At 40.7% G+C, this 24152-nt stretch overlaps 1 protein-coding gene across 1 annotated transcript; it reads left to right on the forward strand.

The window, feature by feature from the left end:
- The first annotated feature begins 3735 nt into the window (after positions 1-3735).
- On the forward strand, positions 3736-9939 carry LOC115833768 (tripartite motif-containing protein 51-like). The gene is made up of 6 exons (XM_030808591.1): positions 3736-4153; positions 4436-4527; positions 6321-6551; positions 7272-7294; positions 8251-8348; positions 9440-9939. Exons 1-6 carry the CDS (start codon positions 3736-3738, stop codon positions 9937-9939), a joined length of 1362 nt encoding a protein of 453 aa, XP_030664451.1.
- Positions 9940-24152: the final 14213 nt, after the last annotated feature.

Genomic DNA, 24152 nt, shown 5'->3' on the forward strand with positions numbered 1-24152 from the left:
GTGCTAATTAACAACCCACACTCTGCCCCTTCTCCCGGATTCTTTCATCATTTTAAACCCAATCTAATTCTAATCCACCTGGTCACTGTAGCACATGTAATCATCTAAGAATTTAAAAATATTTTTGATGAATAAATGAAAAATTAGCTAGGTGTAATGGCATAAACCTCTAGTCCTTTTTACTTTGAAAGCTGAAGTGGGAGGATTACTTGAGCCCTGGAATTCAAGGTTGCGGTGAGCTAAGATTGTGCCACTGCACTCCAGAGGGTGAAACTTTCTTTGGCATAAATAGATAAATGTGCACTTGGAGGAATGCTTGTGCCTTGAAAGAAACTCAAGAAACAGTATTAATCAATTTTAATTAATTTCTAGCGTATGTTTACTCTGATAAGATTGATGACAGATATGCCTCATTCAGGCAGTGGTTTTTACAGTGATAGTGCGATGCTAATTTAATCAGCGATGAAAAGGTGTGTACTAAATATTGCATAAACCTAATCATCTCTGTCTCCACCTTTCTTAATACCCTAAATAACACTAAAGGGTGGGTGTGGTCTTCAAAGATTCACATAAAAGGATGTAGAAGAGACAAGCTCATATTTCTCCAGAGGAGGACAGCATTTAGATTTAACTGCATTCAGGTGACCTCTGAAAGTAACTCTGCAGGGAATGAGCTCCTATCTTGGGGAGTACTTAAAAGAATTTTTTTTTTTTTGGAAGAATTACTGAAGGAAACATTCATAGAACCTTGGGGTACGTGCAACCTATATGGAGAAAATTATTTGTCTCTCCCTTTACCAAATAGTAAATTACAGTGATAAAAATATCTAACTGTCTAAACTTACTTAATGATCTTATTTGTAACTCCTATTATTGCTATTCATTTTATGACATGAGGTTATTAATTGTTGTCATTTTGTGTGTTCCAAAACTGTTTAATATATTTTTGAAAAATTTTAGATATCTAGTGTTTGCCGCAATAGATTTGTATGCATCATGAATATGTGGAATTCACATTAAAACATATATGTGTGTGCTGCATGTACTAATATTGGTACACTGAATTAAGAAAAAAGAGATAAATATTGAATACTGTAAATGATGTGCTTTCATAACCTTAAGCTTTTAGACATGATTTTAAGTTTCTGAGGCAATGATGAGTTAAAAATGGTGATACTAAAGGAAATAATAAGCTCTCCAAAATACCCTAGCTTAGAAATCAAAACACAATTTTTTAGCAGATAATAGTATAAGGAATGATTTGATACAAGTTGTCATTTTAATTGAGGCTTACCTCAGATGAAACTATGAAAAATTCCTTGAAATGACTCAGATGACCTCTGAAAAATATTTGCAATGCTTAAATTTTCACTTTTGGCACTTAAATTCAGCAGTGATTAGTAAAAGAGAGTAAGGTAAAGGATTTCAAACTGCCAAAGCAAAGATTACAGTTTGTATTGGTCAGGGTTCTCCAGAGAGACAGAACCACAGGATGTGTACATAACTATATATATATATAAAAATATATATAAAAATATATATAAATATATATAAATATACATAAATATATAAACATATATAAATATATATAAATATATAAATACATATTTATAAATATATATAAATATATATAAATATATATAAATGTATATTTATAAATATATATAAATATATATATAAATATATATAAATATATATTTACATATAAATATACATAAATATATATTTACATATAAATATATATATAAATATATATAAATATATATATAAAATATATAAATATATATTTACATATAAATATATATATGAATATATATAAATATATATTTACATATAAATATATATTTATATATTAATATATATTTACATATAAATATATATAAACTTTATATATAAATATATAAATATATAAATATATATACATAAAAATATAAATATATATAAATATATATAAATATATATATAAATATATATAAATATATATATAAATATATATATAAATATATATAAATATATAAATATATATATAAATATATATAAATATATATAAATATATATATAAATATATAAATATATATAAATATATATAAATATAAAAAATAAAAAAAAAAAAATATATAAATATAAATATATAAATATATATAAATACATATGTATAAATATAGATTATATATGTATATACACAAAAATACTTACCATTGTGATACAATTTCCTATCGTATACCATACAGGTTTGCAGCCTAGGATGGATATTCTATACAGTATACCATAGGTGTGTAGTAGGCTATACCATCTAGGTTTGTGTAAGTATACCCTATGGTCAAACAATAACAGAACTGTCTAATGTTTCCCTCAGATCATATATCTCTCTTCACTCTACACATGACACTGTACAGGAGAGGAATTCTACTAGGGGAATTTCTTCCCTTGATTATGGAGTCTGAGAAGTTGAACATAGGCTGTCATTAAGCTAGTGTCGTGGAAATTCCAATATCCTGGCTGAGTTGGAATCAGCTTCAGGAGAGAGAGAGGAAACTGCCTTCTCTCTGCCGTTTATCTTCAGTCTGAGCTACCAGCTGATTGGATAGTGTCCACCCACATTGAGGGCTGCTGTTCCCCACTCAGCTCACCAACTTACATGTCTCTCTGGAAACAGCTTCACAGACTCACCCAGAAAAAATACTTTACCAATTCTCCATGTATTATTTAATCCAGTCAAGTCAACACCTAAAATTAACCATAATACCTTAGTAATATAATTATATATATTTCAGTTTTTAAAAAACTGACTAAATGTCGGTTCATAGTTTGAGTGGCCCAAAGAAGAAGTTAATTTAAGCCATAAGAAAAATAAACCCAATATTTTTCATTATTTCTTTTATCTCCTAGTGATCCTAGACTGGTTTAATTGCTGTCTTTTTGTTTATCTGGTCGGTTTGTTTGTTGTGGGGTTGTTTTTGTTAAACAGCCAGCTTCTGGGTCCCTCTCTCTAAAAATATGTCATAGAGCTCTCTGACCATCTTCTCATGTTTTGTTACCCAAGGGAGGTTTTCTTTTTTTTTTTTTTTGAGACAGAGTCTTGCTCTGTCGCCCAGGCTGGAGTGCAGTGGCGTGATCTCAGCTCACTGCAAGCTCCACATCCCGGGTTCACGCCATTCTCCTGCCTCAGCCTCTCCGAGTAGCTGGGACTACAGGCGCCCGCCACCACGCCCGGCTAATATTTTTTTGCATTTTTAATAGAGACGGGGTTTCACCGTGGTCTCGATCTCCTGACCTCGTGATCCGCCCGCCTCGGCCTCCCAAAGTGCTGGCATTACAAGCGTGAGCCATCGCGCCCGGCCCCAATGTAGGTTTTCTACTCCTCTCCCATATTCATTCAATAGTTATTTGAAAGAGAAATAGGGACAACCATGTTTTATTCTAGACCACTTAAGATTAAAACCCGAGTTCCATATCGACATCCAGGGAATAGGTTTTTGAACAGATTTGCATTATGCTATGGGCAGGAACTAGGAGTAGAAGAGGTTGTGAGTCATCTAGTCAGTAGTGTCGGCTATAAAGCCTAAAGACTCTCTTTGTGTATGCATTTTTCATTTTTGTTACAGAGGAAATAGTTTGTTCTGCTTTAATGAGCACTGTCAAGAAGAAAATATAGCTATCACATATCACCACAGGTTCACAGATCTTCACCAACCCGACCCCAAAATGACATGCTGCTCTTTCTTCTTCAGAAACATGAATTCTGGAATCTTGCAAGTCTTCCAGAGGGAACTCACCTGTCCCATCTGCATGAACTACTTCATAGACCCAGTCACCATAGACTGTGGGCACAGCTTTTGCCGGCCCTGTTTCTATCTCCACTGGCAAGACATCGCAGTTCTTGCTCAGTGTTCTAAATGCAAGAAGACAACACGGCAGAGAAACCTCAAAACTGACATTTCTTTGAAGAAGATGGCTTCCATCGCCAGAAAAGCCAGTCTCCGGCAATTCCTTAGCTCTGAGGAGCAAATATGTGGGACGCACGGAGAGACAAAGAGGATGTTCTGTGAAGTGGACAAGAGCCTGCTCTGTTTGCTGTGCTCCAGTAACTCTCAGGAGCACCGGAATCACACACACTGTCCCATTGAGCGGGCTGCTGAGGAACACCGGGTAAGTGATGCCTCTGAAGATCTATTTCTCTATAGAACACATGAAATTCTTGTAAGTCTATTTCCTTGGTGATTGGATGATGTCATCTCTGTGTCCCCTTAAGCATGTCTGTTATGAGCTTCCTTGACTTCACACCTCTCAGATTTGACAAACATGAGGAGAAACAAAGCAAACTCTATTTTCTGTGGGCGAATTTGTCTCTCATTTTGGGTCCTTCGTATATCAGAGTGTGAATGATACTTTATTGTCTTCACTTGTGCTTCAATTCATGGCTCTTTTGCAGGAGGAGCTCCTAAAAAAATGCAGTGTTTGTGGGAAAAAGCTTGTGAAAATCACAGAAAACTGAGCATGGAAACCACCAGAACCAGATGCTGGAAGGTTAGTACCGTATTACTCTACCTTCTCCAGGAACTTATAGTGAACAAATGGGTGACTCTTAAAATAGGAACTTGATCTCAACCCATAATGTTTCTGGAATTCAATAAACAAGGATAAAACACTTGAGAAAAAACTCGCTAATATTTATGTAAGTTAGTGTGACTCTTCGGTAAGATTTCTAATCAGACCACAGATGTTATCCAAGCATGCTCATCTGTTTCCATACAAACCTGTAGTAATACCCCAACAAATACAAGAAACTGGGCTATTTCACACTGTTCCCAATGGGCTGCCTGGATAAATTGTGGACACGAGAGTTATTTATCAGTCGTGGAAATTTCAGGTGACCTTTCTAAGGCTGAGTCAGTATGAATTTGAATCTTGGTGGGCAAGTATATTTAAATGTGAGCTAAATTTCAGGCGGAAGGAGCAAGCGCACAAACTTAGGGAATGCATGAAATGAAATATCAGAACTAATTAATATTGAATAAGTCATAACACATAATGGGAAAAGTGGTGAGAAATGTAGACTTGTGTCTTGATGAAGACATAAATATGTGAGAAATATGGGAACTAGTATTTAATATAAGGAGAACTCTAAGGACTTGAGAAGAATTCTAGAAATGATTTTCTCTTTGTGGATGTTTATATTGAGGGTATGATATTGAATATTAATTCATTAATTTATTCTAATATTAATTGAAAGATATTTTATGAGTACTTAGTCTTGTCAAATATCAACTTAGAAAATTAAGGAGTAAAGAAGAAAACACACAAATCTTGCAATGGAAATGAGAAAAACAAATGGTCACCATGCAGATATGTGAAGTACATGATGTGTTAGAGTGTAGTAGTGTCTTTGGAGAATAATCCAGCAGGAAAGTAGAAAAGGAGCACAGAGGCCAGGGACTGGGGATGAGGGTTTGAGTTTTAAATAGGGTGGTCAGGAAAAAGGCTCATGGAAAAATTCACACTGAAACAAAATCTTGATCAGGAGGAAATATATATATCCTCCTGTTTGCCTTCCTCTTCCTCATAAATATATGAATATATATGTGTATCTGGGTGTATATATATATATGGATATATATGAGGAATATATATACACACACACACAGATACACATATATATTCCTCATATATCGATATATACCTACATTTGAGAAATATATATATGAGTACATATATGAGAAATATGTATATATATATGAAAATAATTCTAGGTACAGAAAACAACATGGGCAGTAATATTTAATTTGCATTTATTTGGGGGTTTGAGGAAGCACAAAGAAGTCCATGTTGCCGATTAGGGTGAGTTTGGAAGAGAATAAATGAAACCTTATTAGAATATGTTATGCTGGGTGAAATGCATTGAGTTGACAATGCTAGTCTGTGGTCATGTCATCATTTCTCATATAATGGTTTTACATAACTTGCCCCAATTCTCCAAAATAGAAATAATGGTTTCTTACCTAGTCAATATAACTCGATAGTTTGATTCTTATGCAAGAGCTGTGTTTTCTTTCTATAAATGTGGTGTGGAAGAGAGAAATCCATTTTTATATACCTATCTTAGAAAACATTTTATCATTAATCAAGTGAATGGAACTGGGCAGAAACAACTATGTTGATACTAGTACAGAAAAAAAAAGGAAAGAAGTAAAATTTTGTGGAATCTGAGAATTGACAATATTGAGGATTAAAATATTGGGTATTCAGAATGCTAAGAGGAATCAGTGAAATTCAAGAGAAGATGGATAAAACATTTCTATTTTGACTAATTGTCACTGCAGGATTATGTGAGTTTAAGGATAGAAGCAATCAGAGCTGAATATCAGAAGATGCCTGCATTTCTCCATGAAGAAGAGCAACATCACTTGGAGAGGCTGCGAAAGGAAGGCGAGGACATTTTTCAGCAACTCAATGAAAGCAAAGCCAGAATGGAACATTTGAGGGAGCTTTTAAGAGGAATGTATGAGGATCTGAAGCAAATGTGCCATAAAGCAGATGTGGAGCTACTCCAGGTACGGACTGACCATGGGGTATCATGATGTTGAACATTCACATGCATGGGTATTTTTCCTCTCTCCTGAAATCCGTCTCCCCCTTTACTTCCATGATTTGTTTCCAAAAATACTATTCGATAACTAATGCTACTTGGTTGGGAGGGTATAGCCTCTCCTAGTGATTCTACCAGGCCGAAGATCCCTCCTACTTTATCCACCAGCAACAAAACTTTGTAGAATGGCCAAGGTAACAGACAGCCCCAAGAAATATTTCCCATCAAAAGTCAGTGATGTATCTAGGATTTTTGAAAGCGGATAAAATGAGAAGTGATTCATTGGCATTTAGGCTAATTTGGAGACATGGCATGATGGAGAAGTTGGGGAATCTAGGATCACACTAATATTATTTTGGGGTCCACTCATTTTGGTAACAGGGCTGAGGGAAGATGACTGAGTAGCTTCTTTATGGTTACCGCAGAGCATAGACTCTGTGGGCCTCCTCTCCCTTCACTTGTAAAAAGAACGTCTTCAAGACTTAGACTTTATGAGGACATTAATTCATGACATATGATAGACTGGGATTTTCATGAGAAAAGAAATAGAAAATGCTTTCCAGGAGGGAACGTTGTAGGAAAATTATATCTTCAGAAACTGTCTCCAAATCTCACACTGAACTTAGTGGAAGATTTATCTTGTGGATAGCACTAAGCCTTTCTTTTTTTTTTTTTTTTTTTACAGGCTTCTGGAGACATATTACACAGGTGAGTGCATACCTAGATTTTAGCAGATGCTTTCAGTTTCCACAAATATCAAGCAGGAACTTTGATATTGAAGGTATAATTGATTCAGATAGTGATACTGCCTTGTGCTGGTTGTACTTTCTCCATCCCCCACCCCAGGTAGACATCTATTTTGTTGCCATACACAGTGATTTTCTTAAGCAGTTCAATGAAAGTTCTGCAAAACCAAAAATAAATAAATAAGTAAATAAATAAATAAATAAGAAAGAAAACCAAAAATAAATAAATGAAAGAAAAATAAAGGAAGTGAGCATCTCTATTCCTAATTTCATGTTTATTCCTCAAAAGCCTTCATATTTGAAAGAGAAAATATTACATTTACTACATGGCTACAAAGTCAGCCAGGGGAAGCCAGAGAGAAAAGGGGAAAGTATTTTAGCAGTGAAAAGTGTTGATGATTTCCAGTTTATATTTAAATATATAATTCTGAAAAATAGATGAACAAACTATTCGGAATGTTTGAACCGTGTAGGCCTCCAGAGAACCTCAACTATAAAAGGCAGATCTCCCTGCCTGGAGCAAGTTTCAACACCCCGGCCTTGAGAAGGAAGCAACAGATGCAGCAGTCTTAAAAGTAATCCCACTTTTCCAGACAATGATTTCAGGAATTTCTGGCGAGGTCTGGAACCCAGAATTTCATTTTTGAATATTCTGTTAGTATTAAGACTAATGATCCTTACTAATTTGGAGCAATACAAAGAAAGATTCGAATGAATTCTCGCTCAGATGGACTTTTCCATCGTGCTTGAAAATCAGGAACTGTGAATAAGAATGAATTCGAAAAAGAAAATGATAATTTTGGAATTAGCAAATGTGTGGGTTAAAGGGATTCTCATGAAACATCTTTTAAATAAAAGTAGTGATTTTTATGTATTTTTTTGGCTGTAGATGTGGTAACTGTGTCTTTCTCGTTGCAGGTGTGAGTCTCTGCTGCTGCAAGTGTCTGAGCCTGTGAATCCAGAGCTCAGTGCGGGGCCCATCACTGGACTGCTGGACAGGCTCAATGGATTCAGAGGTAAGTGTCAGCCCATTGGCAGAATTCCCACAGTGTATTACTTCTTGTTAGAATCATGAGGGTAATACTTTACCCTTCGCCAAATCTTTATTTCATTTCAGCAGGAAGTGAACCATATGGCTATGCAACCCTTTTATATCTGTGTTTCTATTTATATTCCAATTTATAACATGAAGAGTAAAACGTAGTGAAAAACAAATATGTTCTGGGCTCACATGTATAGAGTTATATATTGGGTAAATGGAATGACATAAGAAATAAAAAATTCAATAAATGGAACAATGCTCAGAAGGAAGCTTAATAATCCAAGCTGACGTAAAAATTTTACATTACCGTATTTCATTTGAATTGTTAAACACATTTCGTTGGGGAATGGAGTTCACTGAAGTTTGATGGAGTATTTGTATTTTCTTATAATAAATATATATTATTGATATAATGTAAAATGTTGACTTAGCATGTAAAAAGAAAGAAGAAATTATTATGTAAATAGGAAGTAAAAATAGAAGTGATAATTTCAGTTTAGTTACAACATGAAGAGCTACGAGTAAAATCTAAAATTCAGTTTCAGTCTAGAGCTAGCAGGGATGTCCGCAGAGTGACTGGTAAAAGATTTTGCAAAAATCTGCCTTAAGTTACCACTTATAATTTGAACGTATGGACTTGTATCCAGTTATCTAGAGCAGTGCTTGAGTAAGCTAAAATCTTCCCATTCTTGCCAAAATTATATCACTAGTATTTAAGAACAAGAAATATCTTAATAATAATGACCTTGATAGCTAAAGGGCATTCAAGGCATATAATATTTCACGTTTACATTGGAGATTGGATTAAAACAGGCTGGTCTTATATTGAACTCTCAATTTTTAAGTTTTCAATAAATTTTCAATGTCTATTTTTAGGGTTTTGTTCTTCCTATAGAGAATATTAATCATCCTTATACTTTATTAAATGTTTTAGTCACAATTCTCCTGTCCTTGTAACTTCAAATTTCTTGGTAAAGTAAATTCTTGGTAGAACAACTTTTCTCTCAAGAATTCTAATTTCTAATAATTACATGTATCCATGCTTTTTTAAAATTATTTTTGCAGTTGATTTTACTCTGCAGCATGGAAGAGCCAATAGTCATATCTTCCTGTGTGGAGATGTGAGAAGCGTGAATGTTGGATGTGACCCTCAAGATGATCCCGATATCACTGCAACATCCGAATGTTTTCTTGTATGGGGGGCTCAGGCTTTCACATCTGGCAAATATTATTGGGAGGTTCACGTGCGGGACTCTTGGAATTGGGCTTTTGGAGTCTGTAACAATTATTGGAAAGAGAAGAGACAGAATGACAAGATAGATGGAGAGGAGGGACTCTTTCTTCTTGGATGTGTTAAGGAGGACACTCACTGCAGTCTCTTTACCACCTCCCCATTTGTGGTGCAATATGTTCCAAGACCTACCAGCACAGTAGGATTATTCCTGGATTGTGAAGGTAGAACCATGAGCTTTGTTGACGTTGATCAAAGTTCCCTGATATACACCATCCCTAATTGCTCCTTCTCACCTCCTCTCAGGCCCATCTTTTGCTGTAGTCACTTCTGACCAGAGAAAAGTCAGAAACGTGTCTATATGCTCTGGGAACCTGTTTATCCCAGAAAGCCATCTTTTTTGCACCTCATCAAACAGGACAAATCAGTTATATTTAATGTCTTTAGTTGCATTCTAATGTCATCAAAACTCATTTATAGTGTTTCATTAAATATGGTGAAAACACAAAAACCATGTGTATTGTTTCCTTTTTTAATCATTTTTGGAAAATCATTACCCATGATGTATGGCATAGAATATATTCTCTGGTTTTTAATTATTTCTGAATGTCACAAAGTGAAATAATAGGTAAGAGAGTTGTCTAAATGAAGTTAAAACCAATGGAAGAAAGTAGAGATCTTGGACTTCATGAAAAACCTTGGTGTAAAAAGACCCAATGGTAACCTGGAAATATTTTCTTTCCCTTCATCTAACAATATTCTACTTATCCATGTGTTTAATTTATGAACGTATACTTTGAGGTAATCTTATTTGACCTCCTATGCTGTGCTTGTCCTTGTAAATCTCATCTTATATTCAAATGCTCATGCATTATTAGAGTGCTGTTCTACAGTGAAATTTCCAAGGGGATCAGGACAATGCTGAATCAATTAAATATTCAAATGGACATAACTGAATACTGACCCCTACCTCAAACCATATACAGTGCATTTCCACATGGATTCATGTTCTGAAGGTGAAGGGAACACAATAAAATATTCTCATACAGAAAGATTTCCTGACCAGGACAAAAAAGTAACAATTAAGAAGAAAAAGTTAGTTTATATCAAAAATGATGATGTCTGTGTTTCAAAATATACCATTCAAGAATTAAAACACAAACCAAGAGTGGAGAAAAATATTTATCCCAACATATACACAATAAAATACAATACATGTGATTAATGAATGTAATAAATAAAAGAAAATCAACCCAGTGTAAAATTGGGAAAATATTTGAACAGGTACTTCATAAAATTGGAGGCATAAATATCTGGACAAATATGAAAATGGGATTACTTTTATTAGTCCTCAGAATAATAAAATTTCATCCATAAGTTGAACTACAGGCTTCCATAAAAATTTGCAAAATTTAAAGACACATAGTATTGTGTGTTGTGAAAGATAAAGAATCAGTGAAAGTTATTCACGGCTGGAGGTATGTAAACTGAGATACTTTTTGGCAAACTGACTATGAGCATTCCTTATGGGCTAGATATTCTAATTCTAAAATATATTCCACAGACTGCCTATGTGTATTTCAAGATAAACACAATGTTGATAATTACAACAATTTTTATAGTAGCTCCAAATTGGAGACAAAATAAATATTCATCAACAGTAGAATTGCTAAATAAATTGTGATCTCATCATACAAAAGAATTTTACAAAACAGAGATAACACCAAAATGCAACAAATCAATGAATCTCAAAGAGAAGTTTAAGAAAAGAATTGAAACACACAAATGTTATATTACAGTGTTTTATTCAGATAAATTGTGAACTCCATTAATTGATACTAGAAGTTAGAATATTGAATAATATTTTGGAAGGTAATGGTTAGGAAACTTAAAAATTAACCAGGATAAGATACAGGAAGCATTGAAATCAAAGAGAGAACCTATAAGCATTTTTCATGCAGAAGAGTATTTTATATATATATATTAAATATTTTAATGTATAGAATAAGTTTGAAATAAATAAATTTGATGTTTTGCCTAATTTTTCAAATGCATATATTATAATTTAATTTATGATAATTTAACATCAACATTAAGACATAAAACTGTTTTATTATTATACTTTAAGTTCTGGGGTACATGTGCGCAACATTCAGGTTTGTTACATAGGTATACACGCGCCATGGTGGTTTGCTGCAACCATCAACCCATCATCTACATTAGGTAGTTATCCCAGTGATATCCCTCCCCTGGACCCCACCCCCAACAGGCCCCAGTGTGTGATGTTCCCCTCCCTGCGTAAGTATTGGGCCTTTTCCCTCAGATTCAGCCTCAGACAGACATGCTACAAATGTGTCCACTTACCACTTGAGTGGAAAACATCTTGGTTACGATTTGAGGAAGATTTTTTCTCATGGCTTCCAATCCTGAGAGTACAATGCAGCATTGATTACTGCTCAGAGAGAGTGGTCAGGCTATGGAGTAGGAGGTTTGGTACTAAAGACTAATTTAAAAACATAATACTGCAAAAAATTATCTGTGAATCACCATAAATTCCAATGACTCTCATGTAGGTTGTCTGATATCAAAGGGTGTATATTGAAGAAATGGTGGATAATAACCTTTTTTTGGGTGTTTTAGGAAGTCATATAAGGAATAAAAGTGGTTTAAGAAAAGGATGAATTTGGCTTCTAGTATTGTTAAGAAACAATAAAAATAAAGGAAAGAAAGGGAGGAATGATTGATTTCATGGTTCTGAGAAGTGGGAAGACATGAGTTTATGTACATAGCTTATTGGTGGAATACATCAGTCAGTCTAGGCTCAGTGGCTCAAGTTCGTAATCCCTATAATTTCGCAGTGCTACATCAGGAAAGGGTTTTAAAGACGAATTTCCCTTGAATGATTATTTGTTTTTAAATCCTGTGATGAAATATTTGGTATTAGAAAGCTCAATTGTATTTTCCTCTTTAAAGGAGTGAGTCAGAGCAGCGGCACATGCCCCAATGTGTGAGCTCAGAGCTCAGTGCTCAACCCATCACTGGCCTAATGGACAGATTTCATGACCTCCAGGTGAGTGTCAACCTGCTGAAGTGATGACCACACAGTGCCCTTCAGCATGGCTTGCTCTTTTTCTTTCTTTCTCTTCTTTCTTTCTTTCTTTCTTTCTTTCTTTCTTTCTTTCTTTCTTTCTTCTTTCTTTTCTTTCTTTCTTTCTTTCTTTCTTTCTCTTTCTCTCTCTCTCTCCTCCCCCTCTCTCTCCCTCCCTCCCTCCCTCTCTCTCCCTTTCATCCATGCTGGAGGGCAATGGTGCAATCTCGGCTCACTGCAACCTCCACCTCCCAGGTTCAAGCGATTCTCCTGTCTCAGCCACCCAAGTAGCTGGAATAACAGGCACTCACTATCATGCCCAGCTAATTTTTTTTTTTTTTTTGTACTTTGTGGAGTTGGGGTTTCGCCATGTTGTCCCGGCTGGTCTTCAACTCCTTACATCAGGTGATCTGCCGTCTTGGCCTCCCAAAGTGCTGGGATTACAGGCATGAGCCACCACTCTTGGCCTCAGGCATGGTTTTACTGCAGGCAATTTTTTGTTTTTTATTAATCTTTCATCATATAAAAGGGAACAGACTGTAAATAGCATATATAAGCATACATAGTAATACAGTCCTTATGGTCAAATGGAAAAAATAAATGAAAGCTGGTGTAATGGTAAATGTCATTCAGTTTCCTCTTGATTCTGGGCCTTTTGGGTCTGGGTCCCTCTGTGCAACCAAGGCAGGTCATATGGAGAGAGATGATCCAGACCTGGCCAAATGGGTTCTACACGAGCCTTCTGGGTCAACACTGCCTTTCAATAAAGACCAGGGCTGTGATGACTCCAGCCGTGTTCTCCACCACAGAGGGGGAGTGCTCATAGTGGGTCCTTGGGCCATAGGAGACCCCATTATACACATTGAACAACATGCCATCAAAGCATTTCCCATCTGACACTGCCCAGGGCCCATAACAAGCTACAGCAGCATCATAACCTTTGCCAGCATGAAGCCCGATGTCCTTTTGGTTTATCTGTGTGGATGAGTAAACACACTTACGCTCACCTGTGCATACCCTCACACCATAGTGTACACTGTCCACAGTGGCACCGCCTGCTACTGAGGGCTGTGTCTTTTATCAAGTCTTATTTCAAACTGGCTCAGCATGAGGAAATTGTGTATGCAACACTGACTTTCCACTGAGTCACTCAAAAATTAGTAAAATCATTTCAGGTAGTGTGTGTTTTTCTTTTTCCTGTTAATGAAGGAAGCTGTGAGTGCAGGGGCACAGAAACGAGCAGTTGATTTGTCATTCCAACGCATAAGCAAGTTCCAAATGCACTGAGAGGCGAGGAGGAGAAGATGCAAAGGGCGCCTTGGGAAGAACTGTTTTTGCTGTAAGCCCTTGGCGGCTCCCAGCATGCCCACTTTGATGGCATTCACCCCACTGCAGTCGTGTCATCAATGTGACTTTGTTGTTTTAGAAGGATATGTTGTGGTCAGGGTTCCACCTGTCCTTCCCTAGACCACGGCCCTCCAGGCAGTTCTAGGCAGGTCCCAGTCAAAATGTACTGGGGTATAAACCAAGGACCAGGACCACAGAAACAGGAACCCCAGGGGCTTCCAAGGGAAAGTGCTGGCTGCCAGGTGCAGAATCCATAGAATTACCTACCACGGGAGCCAGCGGGACCAGCGCATATCCCTGGGGAGTCTGTTAGAATTTCCCCAAATACTGTAAAAGAGAAAAGTACTCATACTTTATCACGTGGAAGACTAATGATGTCTAGGAGTTGACACAGAACAGGAGGACTCTGACCACCACAGGACCAGCGAGATGTGTCAGGACAGAAATGAGCAAGCTTGAGTCTCCGGGCACACCTGGGGAAAGAGTAATGCAAGGCACACCTCAGGGCTGTACTCACTCCTCAAGGCAGGCTTGGGTCTGCAGGGTAAGGGCGAAGAGACAGCCTTCCCGTATCACGTAGTGTGGATGGCGAGACTGCAGGGGATGTAGTCCTCTTGCCGGTGGGCTGCATGAAACAGCAGGCTTTGCATCTTTTTCAGGCCTGGGGTCTGGCCTTACCCCAGGGGCTTCTGTTTCACCCACAACAGACTCGCCTCCACACCGGAGACCTGGTCACTGCTGACAGCAGGGAGAGAAGCAGGCAGAGGGGCCCAGCACAGCCCTCCTGCATTCATAAATCGTATTTTCCAACGAACATCACGAACTCCGTCTCCTGCTCCCAGGAGGAAGCTCGGGTCTCAGGAGTGGTCAATGCTGAGATGACAAAGCTATTGAAATTCTGATCTCCATAGTTTTGAGGTCTCTAGTGTTGCCAGGAGACTGTGAGGAGGAGCTTGAAAAGAAAGAGGCACATGATGTTTCACACTGCTTTTCCCAAGGGCAGCCAAGGGACAGCCTCTGCATAATGAGGTAATTCTAGATGATTGGCTCCACGCTCTTCCCTCCTCCTTTCTAGTGAGTTTAGTGCTGGCTGACTGTAGAACACTTTATTCACAGAAGCAAGTAGAAAAATTGTCACTCTTAATTCACATGCTCTAAGTTAGACGGGGAGTGACCGGTTCTGGAGGGAAGTGCTAGGACCGGCTCATTTGTGTTCTCATCAGCTGCCTCAGTGTACACGGAGGTGGATTTCACTGGTGTTCATACATGCTTTCAAATCCACAAGAGGCTCTCCGAGGGACAGAAGTGACTCACACCCACCGTAAAGCCATTTCTGTTGCCAGAGTCCCCAATCTCCAATCACCAAAAAATTCTCCACCAAGGGGCGAGCTCCAGCCATCTCACTTGTAATCAGTAGCATCGACATTGTCTGAGAAATATTTATTCTGTCCACTTTAAGCTTAATTTTCACAAACACTAAAAAGTAGTAAAATAGACTTTAGATTTTCCTCTAACTATATTTATATAGAAATCCCTGAGAAGGTAGATGTCAACTTGAAATTCACTATCTACAGTTAATTAACATCAGGGTGCCGGGAGGGACCCTGAGCCCCATCCCTGTGCACAGCAGGGGCTGGGCTGTCATTGCAGGAGAGCAAACCTGGTCTCCCTTCTGTGCAAGGAGGAGGGGGTGGGAGGGGCACGGCGGTGGAGGAATTCTTAGCCATCAGCACAGATGCTGGCAGGCCTGCTGTTCACTCGCTCTGGGGGCCTGGAGGTCCCACCATGATAACACCACATTGCCTCACAGAGGCCCCTGCTTTTCTGTCCTTGGTAGACCTCAGGATAGGTGGTGCCTGAGATCATAAAGAACTTAACCAACTGGGAGAAGAAAACAGGCAAAGGAAGGAAGTGTGAATGAGGAAGAAGAGATGAGGTAACAGGGGTGGGAGAACGTGGTGATAAAGCCAGGGGGACAGTGTGGTGGCAACTGACACGAGAGGAGAAGGGGGCCCATGCTCATCAGTCCCCTCCTTCCTGAACAACATGAGGGTTACAGGGAGGGCAAGCCCTCAGTGAGTGAATGCAGCAGTTCAAAGAAACAAAAATAGACAAAAATAATAAATGTTCTCCTAGGACACCAGGCTTTTAGGGAGGCCACTGTGAGACCTCTGAATGCCCGATGCCCAATAGTGCTGAGGGGGTAAGTGACAAAAAGCCTGCACCCCCCAGCCCTGTGCACCATCTGAGACCGAGGAGCCTATGCCACCAGTAGCTAGAGCTAGAGGAAAGGGCTTCCAAATGGCTCAGGAAGATGAGTGAGCATTTCACTCCACCTCTGGGACCAGATGACCACACCTCCCCTGAGGAATCCCTTACCCAAAATAATTGAACATAATAATGTTGCTTAAATATAAACTGGCTCAACTGATCACCCGACACTGACCCAGGACACCCCCCTCAAGGTGGCTCCAGTTCCTCATCATCTAGACTTTTCTCCCTGCCCTCCCAAACTCCCTGAGCCTGGCTGGAGGCCTGCTTGTCCCCTCTGCTGCCCACTCCAAAAAGGATAAGAAACCAAGAGCATGGGCTCGCCACAGGTCGAGGAAAGAGGCTTGGCGACACTTCCTTTGACTTGGAAAATTCCTCTACTAGCAAATCTGCTTCCACATGGCAAAGATGAGAAGTGCTGGGCCAGTAGCCAGGCACACAGCTGCAGAAGCTACCTGGACCTGCCTCATGGGCCAAAGGGAAGGGCTGCCCATAGGCAAGTCACTTCTAGAACGAGTCCAGAGAGACCAGGGAGAGTCTGGGATCCAATCAGGGATGACCCTTCTTTCAGTTGGGCCTGGTGGTTTTCAAAATCCAGTCTTTCCACTGGGCCATACCAAAGCTCCCTGGGAGGTCAGGCTTCCCAGTCCCACCAAAGCCCCCATGAAGCTGTCATTTTCTCTCAAGTTGCATACACTGGCCAGTAAAGGCAGCTTCTACTCACCAGGCAAGTGGCCAGCTCACCTTCAGATTTGCCAAAGAAATCTGGGTCCTGCCCCATACTTGCTGGCTTGGCAGGCTTTTCAAAATGCAGGTATCTCTGGAGCTGTTTTGTGGACACCAGGAGCATTACTTGACAAGCCCTGTGCTAGCCCCAGGGTACCCTGTGCACCTGGGTAAGGCTGGAACACACTGGGGACAGGGATCCAACATGTCCACTCTGGAACAGCGTGGGAACTGGAGAAATCGCCAGTTGTTTGCTGTCCTGCCATTGCTGTTCTACACATCCCTGGAGACTATGAGCATCGGTTACAGCGTGGTGGTGGCTGATCAGGACCAGAAATGTCCATTTTTGACCTGGAAGCAGCAGACACCTAAGGCTTAGGGTAGACGTGGGGGCTCCATACCATTCCCAGTGCCAACTTCCCATGGAGGAAACGGGAAGGAATGTCCTGGCAACCCACCAAGGGTCAGATGCCACATCAGCCCGAGCAGAAGCTGCCTGACACTGGCTGTTCCAATGACAATAGGACATCCTTGGGAAGTGGGAGCCATTTGTGAGAGCTCAGGATGGGTGTCCTGGAAGTGCCACTTAAAGGCGACTGAGGCCTCTCAAAATCCCTGTGTTAGAGCTGCAGCTCTCATGCGGGCTGCAGTGCAGTCACCTGTGGAGCTTTAGGACAGGCCCAGGGCTCAGCTTCCCGGACCAGTGCCTTGAGAACTTTCGCAGCAGGGATAGCGGCTTGGAAAGGCAGCCTGGGAGACCATGTGACACTGCCTGGCTGGGGTGCTGGGCTGACAGGGTGAGCGTGGAGCTCGTGGTGACTTGGTAATGCTGTGAATTATGTACGTGTGGCAGGAAGGTGCCACAATGCCAAGGCCCCAAGTCTTGGAAATTCCATTGAGGTCCCATGAGGTTGAACTAAACACCAAGTGCAGTCCTCAAAGGAAAAATAAAGAAATACCCACATAAGGGACTCTTTGGAACTGAGTCTGGAAGGAGGGCTTCCTGGTCCACTCCAGGAGAATTTGCCTAAATAAGTTGCTTCCCATTGTATTCTCTTTGCTTGTTCTAAACATCACCTCCCCCCATTCCCTAAATTTGCATCGTTCTGGGCTCCTTACTCTTGTTGCATCCTTTTTTTACATTTAAGGATGTCTGGATTCGATTTACTTAAGAGCATATATGGCTTAATTTTGTATTTCTGGTAATCATTTATTACATTTCCCGCATTTTATCAAATGACACGTTTTCCTCATATCTATTTTTAATATGTTAAAGATTTTGTATCCAGTTTACCTAAAACTCCTTGATTAAAATGAGTTTAATTCTAGCAATACATACATGCTTATCTCTGCATTGTTTTATAATTTTACGATAATGTTTTTCCCCAATTTATGACTTTATGGATAATACTTTTTAAAAAGATACAATAAAATATGCTATGTCTTTCTCACTTGATCATGTGGCTGAATGAAGTCAATCCCTCCATCAATAGAAATATCTGGCATTACTTAATCTAACTAATGAAAACATCCATGGTGCACGTGCACCCACAATGAGAAGAAAAGACCAAAACAAACAGCCAAAAGGAGAGAATCCCATGATTTCTGTGTAAAACTCCTACAGATATCATAAACATTTATTGCTAGAAACAGTATTTAAATGAAAGTCTTCAGGCAAGTGTATTAAAAACTGCCTTGGATACAAGGGCCCTGTCACTTGTAAAACTGGCAAATGGATAACAATTAAAAATACAAAATTACGCAGAAAATACCTTTAATAAATTGAGGTTTTTTTGATTGAGACGGAGTTTGGCTCTTGTTGCCCAGGCCTGAGTGCAATGGCGCGATCTGCTCCCTGCCACCTCTGCCTCCGCGTTCAAGCGATTCTCCTGCCTCAGCCTCTCCAGTAGCTGGATTACAGCATGTGCCACCATGCTCGGCTAATTTTGTATTTTTGTAGAGACGGGGTTTCTCCATGTTGGTCAGGCTACTCTCAGCTCCCAACCTCAGGTGATCCCGCCGCCTCGGCTCCCAAAGTGCTGGGATTACAGGCATGAGCCACCACGCCCGGCCTCATAAAATTGACTTTAAACAAATCGTAATTGAGGTTTCTAAATGGAGCCTTTTAGGCAACATGCCCCACTACGTGTACTGGATGGCTAGGGTGGGCTGTGTCAGGCGATCATGTGGCTCCCCAGCCCCTTCCTTGGGAGCATCTAGAAAGACAGCGTGGAACGCCCGCCGCCTGGTGGTCCCCGTAGCCGCCATGGTGCCCAGCCCCGCCGCCTCACCCTTCCTCGAACCCCGTGTCAAGCGCCCGCGGATCTCACGTCCTCTTCTTCCAGGGCGGCGGGGCGCTTCTACTGCACCTTGGCCTGGTGCTTCTTCTCGCGTCCTCAGCCTCCGGTTTCTCCTCCTTGGCCACCTTGTAAGGCCACTTGGGTATCCGCAGGTGGCCATGACCTTGGTGCTGCCCTTCGCGCGGCCTCTGGGGCTGGAAGGTGGGCGCGGCGCCTTGCTGAGGCGGACCCCAGGCCACCCATGCCCGACCTCAAGCTGCTCCGCCCGCAGGCGCTCAGGGGCGGAGGCTGGCCTTCCGCCGGGCGGGGTCGGCAGAGCCCCAGGACCCCGGCAGCAGGGCAGGTGGGAGGCCGGCTCTTGGGAGCCCCTCCCAGGAGCCCGCGGCCACTGTCAGGGCCGCTTGTGCTGCTCTGTGCCCTCGGCTTCACCGGCCTCCTGCGCCTGCCTCCCCATCCCCGGCCGCGCCGCCAGAATTTCCTGAGCCGCCAGGATTTCCTGCATCGCCACCCGCCTCTTCCCACGCACAGGGAGCACTCGGGGCACAAGTCTGGCAGCGATGGCCACGGCGGGGCTGTTAGAGGCTGGTGGTCATCCTGACATGTGGTCAGGGCGCCCCGGTCCTCCGGCCACGCACGGAGCGCGCGTCAGCGCGGACAGAATCGCAGTCCCTGAGCCTCTGCAGGCTTGGTGCCCTTGGAGCGGAGGCAACTCAAGCTGGTAATTTTCCCCCAACCGCTCCTGGCAGGGGCCTCCAGGAGCCTCTGCATGAGGCAGACGTTTAAGTGGCACACCTCTGGCGACATCCCACGGCGGGGGCCCTCGCGTGGACACCTGCCCCTGCTAGGCTCAGGGCTCCGAGCGATGGGTTCGACCCTGCATGGCGGCTTTCCACCGCGTGCATGATCCTTCAAGGTCAAGACCAGGAACATAGTTCAACAAGTAGTTGGTGGTGATAGCGTGCCCTGACTGGGCCGACAGCCTCTTTAGTAAAACAGCGCAGGAAAGTCATGAAACAGATCCTCAGCTCCTTTCTTCATTTTCACTTTAATTGCGTGATGCCTCTGGTCCCTCTGATGACATCTTTCCTGGGGGTCTGGGGACTCTGCTGTCTTCAATGCCTACTGGAAGGTTCCTGGCCATCATCAGCCATGAAAACCTCAAAGCCCTCCGTCCTCAACGTCAGATCCCTGGGGCCGTGGCATCAGCCTCACCAGGAAACCTGTTCTTCTGCTCATTTCTTGGGCCCCACCCCCAGGCCTATTCAAAGAAAGACTCCAGGGGCAGGGCTGGCAGTCTGTGGTTTCCACCAGATCTGTGTTAAAGCTCACATGAACCAGTCCAGTGATGCTGAGCCAGGAAGGCAAGGCTGAGAGCCAGTGTCTAAGGCAAACTGTGCCCATGGGGCCAGGGGCAGCTCATGCCTGTGCAGCTATGATTAGGGTTGCGTTCCCTTCCTTGCCCTGCCAGTTGACGTCAATTGGGGGGCACTCAGCTAAGGCACCACGGTATATCCACAAAGCTGTGGTAGCAGGAGACATTAAGGCCAGTCTAGCCATTGTGGTCAGTCTTCCTGTGCCTTCTCAAAGCTCAGCGCCCGCAACACCAGAGTTCTGCAGGCAGCCCCACTGCTCCAGGACGCCCTTCCTCCAGACGCTCTCCACGCCCTGGACGCCGTGGCTCCTCCTGGTCCTGGAAAGGGTAGAAAGGAATCGTCCCAGGCGATGCTTGCGGGTTGGGCAGACAGTGAGAAGTCCTGGAACTCTTTGTAGTCAGCGCGGTCCTCCTAGACCTGTGTTCCTAGGAGTGGGACAGCGGTGGCGGGTCATGCAGCGCGCCCCGCACCCTGCGGCTGGGTCTCAGCCAGCAGCACCACACAGGCGCCGGAGGCGTGGGCGGGGTGGGGGGAGGCGTGGGTGGCGGCGAGGCTCTGGCCGGAAGCCTGGTGGGCGCCAAGGTCCCTGCTTCTTGCTTCTGTGTCCCCAGGGAAGCCCTAGCTCCGCCCCAGCCCGGCGGAACCTCATTCTTACATTATTGTTTGTTTTTTATTTTAATTTTTTAGGACATTGATAAAATCACTTTCTGATTTTGAGATTAAAAATTAAATAATTTTCAAACTTTACCCTTTTTTAAATGTTTCACTATTTTAATGCTTTTATTTTTTGTATACTTAATTATTGTCATTTATATCTCAATATTAGAAAGAATTTTAGAAAGTTCTTTCACATAATAAAGTCTAATTAATTTAAACTATTATCTTTATTCTCTCCGTCTACCTCATATACGTACTTTAACCTTTAGAACACTTTGTTTGAGACTGTTGTTACTTTATGTGACATTTTTAACCTATTATTCTTCACTCTTCTCGTGAATTTTTAATGTCATTCAAAGGGTACATCTTTCTATACTGAGAATTAAACATAGTTCTCACAATATTCTCAATATTAGGAATTTCACCTTCCAATGGCATGTTACGTATGTTCTCCTTCCCTTCTAATGCATATTCCCCGCCCCCCGCCGCCCTGCTAATTTTGTACTTTTAAGTAGAGACAAACGTTTTACCATGTTGAACAGGCCAGTCTTGAACTCTTGACCTCAAGTGATCAGCTGCATAGGCCTCCCAAAAGTGCTGGGATTGCAAAAACAGCAACTAAATGCTGGAATGATGACCGGGAACTTGTCTAGAGTCTCCAGTGATTATCCTCCTTATAACAAGGCAGAAAGCCTTCCTCAGAATTATCTAGACTGACATTACTCATTGTCCAGACCTGTTAACAGACTCCTGCAACCATGCTGTGAGTCTCAAATGTGCTCCTTCAGTAATGCAGTAGAAGGCCTGAGTTTCCAATGTAGTTATCCTTCAATGCCTGGAGACTTTTAAGGCAAAGAACGTATTGACTCTTATGAACTATATTGTTTTGTAAAATTCAGTTATTGAGGTGTTTGGACAAATTAAGTTTAGGGTGATATCCACTATGGACAGAAAATAGTCTAAAGAATTAAGACCTCAAGTCCCAAATGAGAAAAAATCTGTTTTGCTTAGAGCCTCCTTATAATTGTCTACTTGTTTATAGATATAAGCACTAGAGACAAGCTCTACCTGATATAGCTGGCCTAGACTATAGCGGATTTATTGTAGAAGAAAGAATATACCTTTCAGGTAAAATGGCTACAAATAATAATTAGTTGCTGTTTTTGAGACAAGTTCTGCTCTGTCATCAGGCTGGAGTGCAATGGGCGCAATCAGAACTCACAGCAGTTTTATACTCCTGGACTCAAGCAATCCTCCCAACTCAGCCTCCTGAGAAGCTGGGACAACAGGTGCGCATCAACACTCAAGGCTAATTTTCTGTTTATTTTCTGGTAGAGATAAGGTCTTACTATGTTGCACAGGCTTATCTCAAACTCCTGGCCTCCAGTGATTTTTCTGCCATGGCCTCCCACAGCACTGGGATTATATGTATGGCCCCTGTAACCAGCTTTAGATCAATTTTATTTAATACAGATAGCTTCCCAACTAAGAACATTTTATTAGAATTCTCTTAATTCAGCAAAGCGTTGTTATTACTGACCCAGTCTTCACTTATTTTCAGCTTAGATGCAAGAACAAAATTATCTTTCTGTTTTAATTTGTTTTATTTTATATTTTCAAGGTGCACAATATGCCGTTTTGAGATACATGTGCATAAGGAAATGATTACTATAATGAAGAAAATTAACAAATCGATCATACCACTTAGCTGTGCTTCTTTTTTATGATAAGAACACCAAAAATCTAGTCTCTCAGAATATTTCCCAAAAACAATACAAGATTATCTAATATACCTACAGGTTGTACATCAGATTCATTTATTCTACATTATGGCACCTTTACCACTGTTACCCTTCATTTACCTATTTTCTTCCCATGAATGTAACCACCGTTTTTAATGTATTGAACTTTTAAAAATCGATTTCAAATATGAGTGGGACCATGAAGTATTTTTGTCTGTGCGTCTGTCTTATTTCACTTAGGAAACCTGCCATTTACATGTCTCCTAAATTTAGTACAGAAATAAAGTGCTAGTCAAGAATGTGTCTCACTTTTGTTAGATTAATTTTTTCCAAGTTATCCTCTTTATCAATTTTTACTTTTTGTACTATCGAAGAGTGAAATTCTTGTATTAAAAGAAACTATAACCAGGCTATTCATAAATAACTTCTTTGAGAGATAAAAATCTCAGGAAGTTCAAGATTTCTGTATTAATGATTGACAATGTTCTTAGTGGTCTCTCTTAGACTTATTTCGATTGTAAGTAAGTCTTGGTGATATTCTAACATAAATTCTGACAGGTGAAGAGAATAAATAAATTAAGTATCTCTAGGAGAATCAACAGAATAAGATTATCTTGGTTAAATGGCTAAGAAAATATGGTAAATAGACACAAAAACTTTTTCATCTTCCAAAATCAGAGTCAAATACTAAGTGATGGTAAAGTAGCTAATTCTGTCTTCCTGCCAAAGTGAATGTGAGCTAAATTAGAAGAATGTCAGGAATAAATTTTTCCTTGAAATCTACAACAAATAATGTAATTAAATTATGAGGCTTTGCATAGAGTTTTAGCATCAACAGAAAAGCTCACAAAACATAGGTGAAAATCAAAAAGGAGTGCTGGGTTGGAGCCCTGAGGTGAATAATTTTATCATCTCAGATCACTTGGAAAAAGGCAGCGAGTCCAAAAGAAGCTGGTGATAGCTTTCTCTCTGCTAACTCCTAATGTTCTGCATGAAATATGTGGAGACAGAAGAGAGACAGTTTATTATAGTCTACGTGATAT

The sequence above is a fragment of the Nomascus leucogenys genome, unplaced genomic scaffold (assembly GCF_006542625.1).
Source record: "Nomascus leucogenys isolate Asia unplaced genomic scaffold, Asia_NLE_v1 001614F_30075_qpd_obj, whole genome shotgun sequence".
In the NCBI taxonomy this organism is placed as follows: Eukaryota; Metazoa; Chordata; class Mammalia; order Primates; family Hylobatidae; genus Nomascus; species Nomascus leucogenys.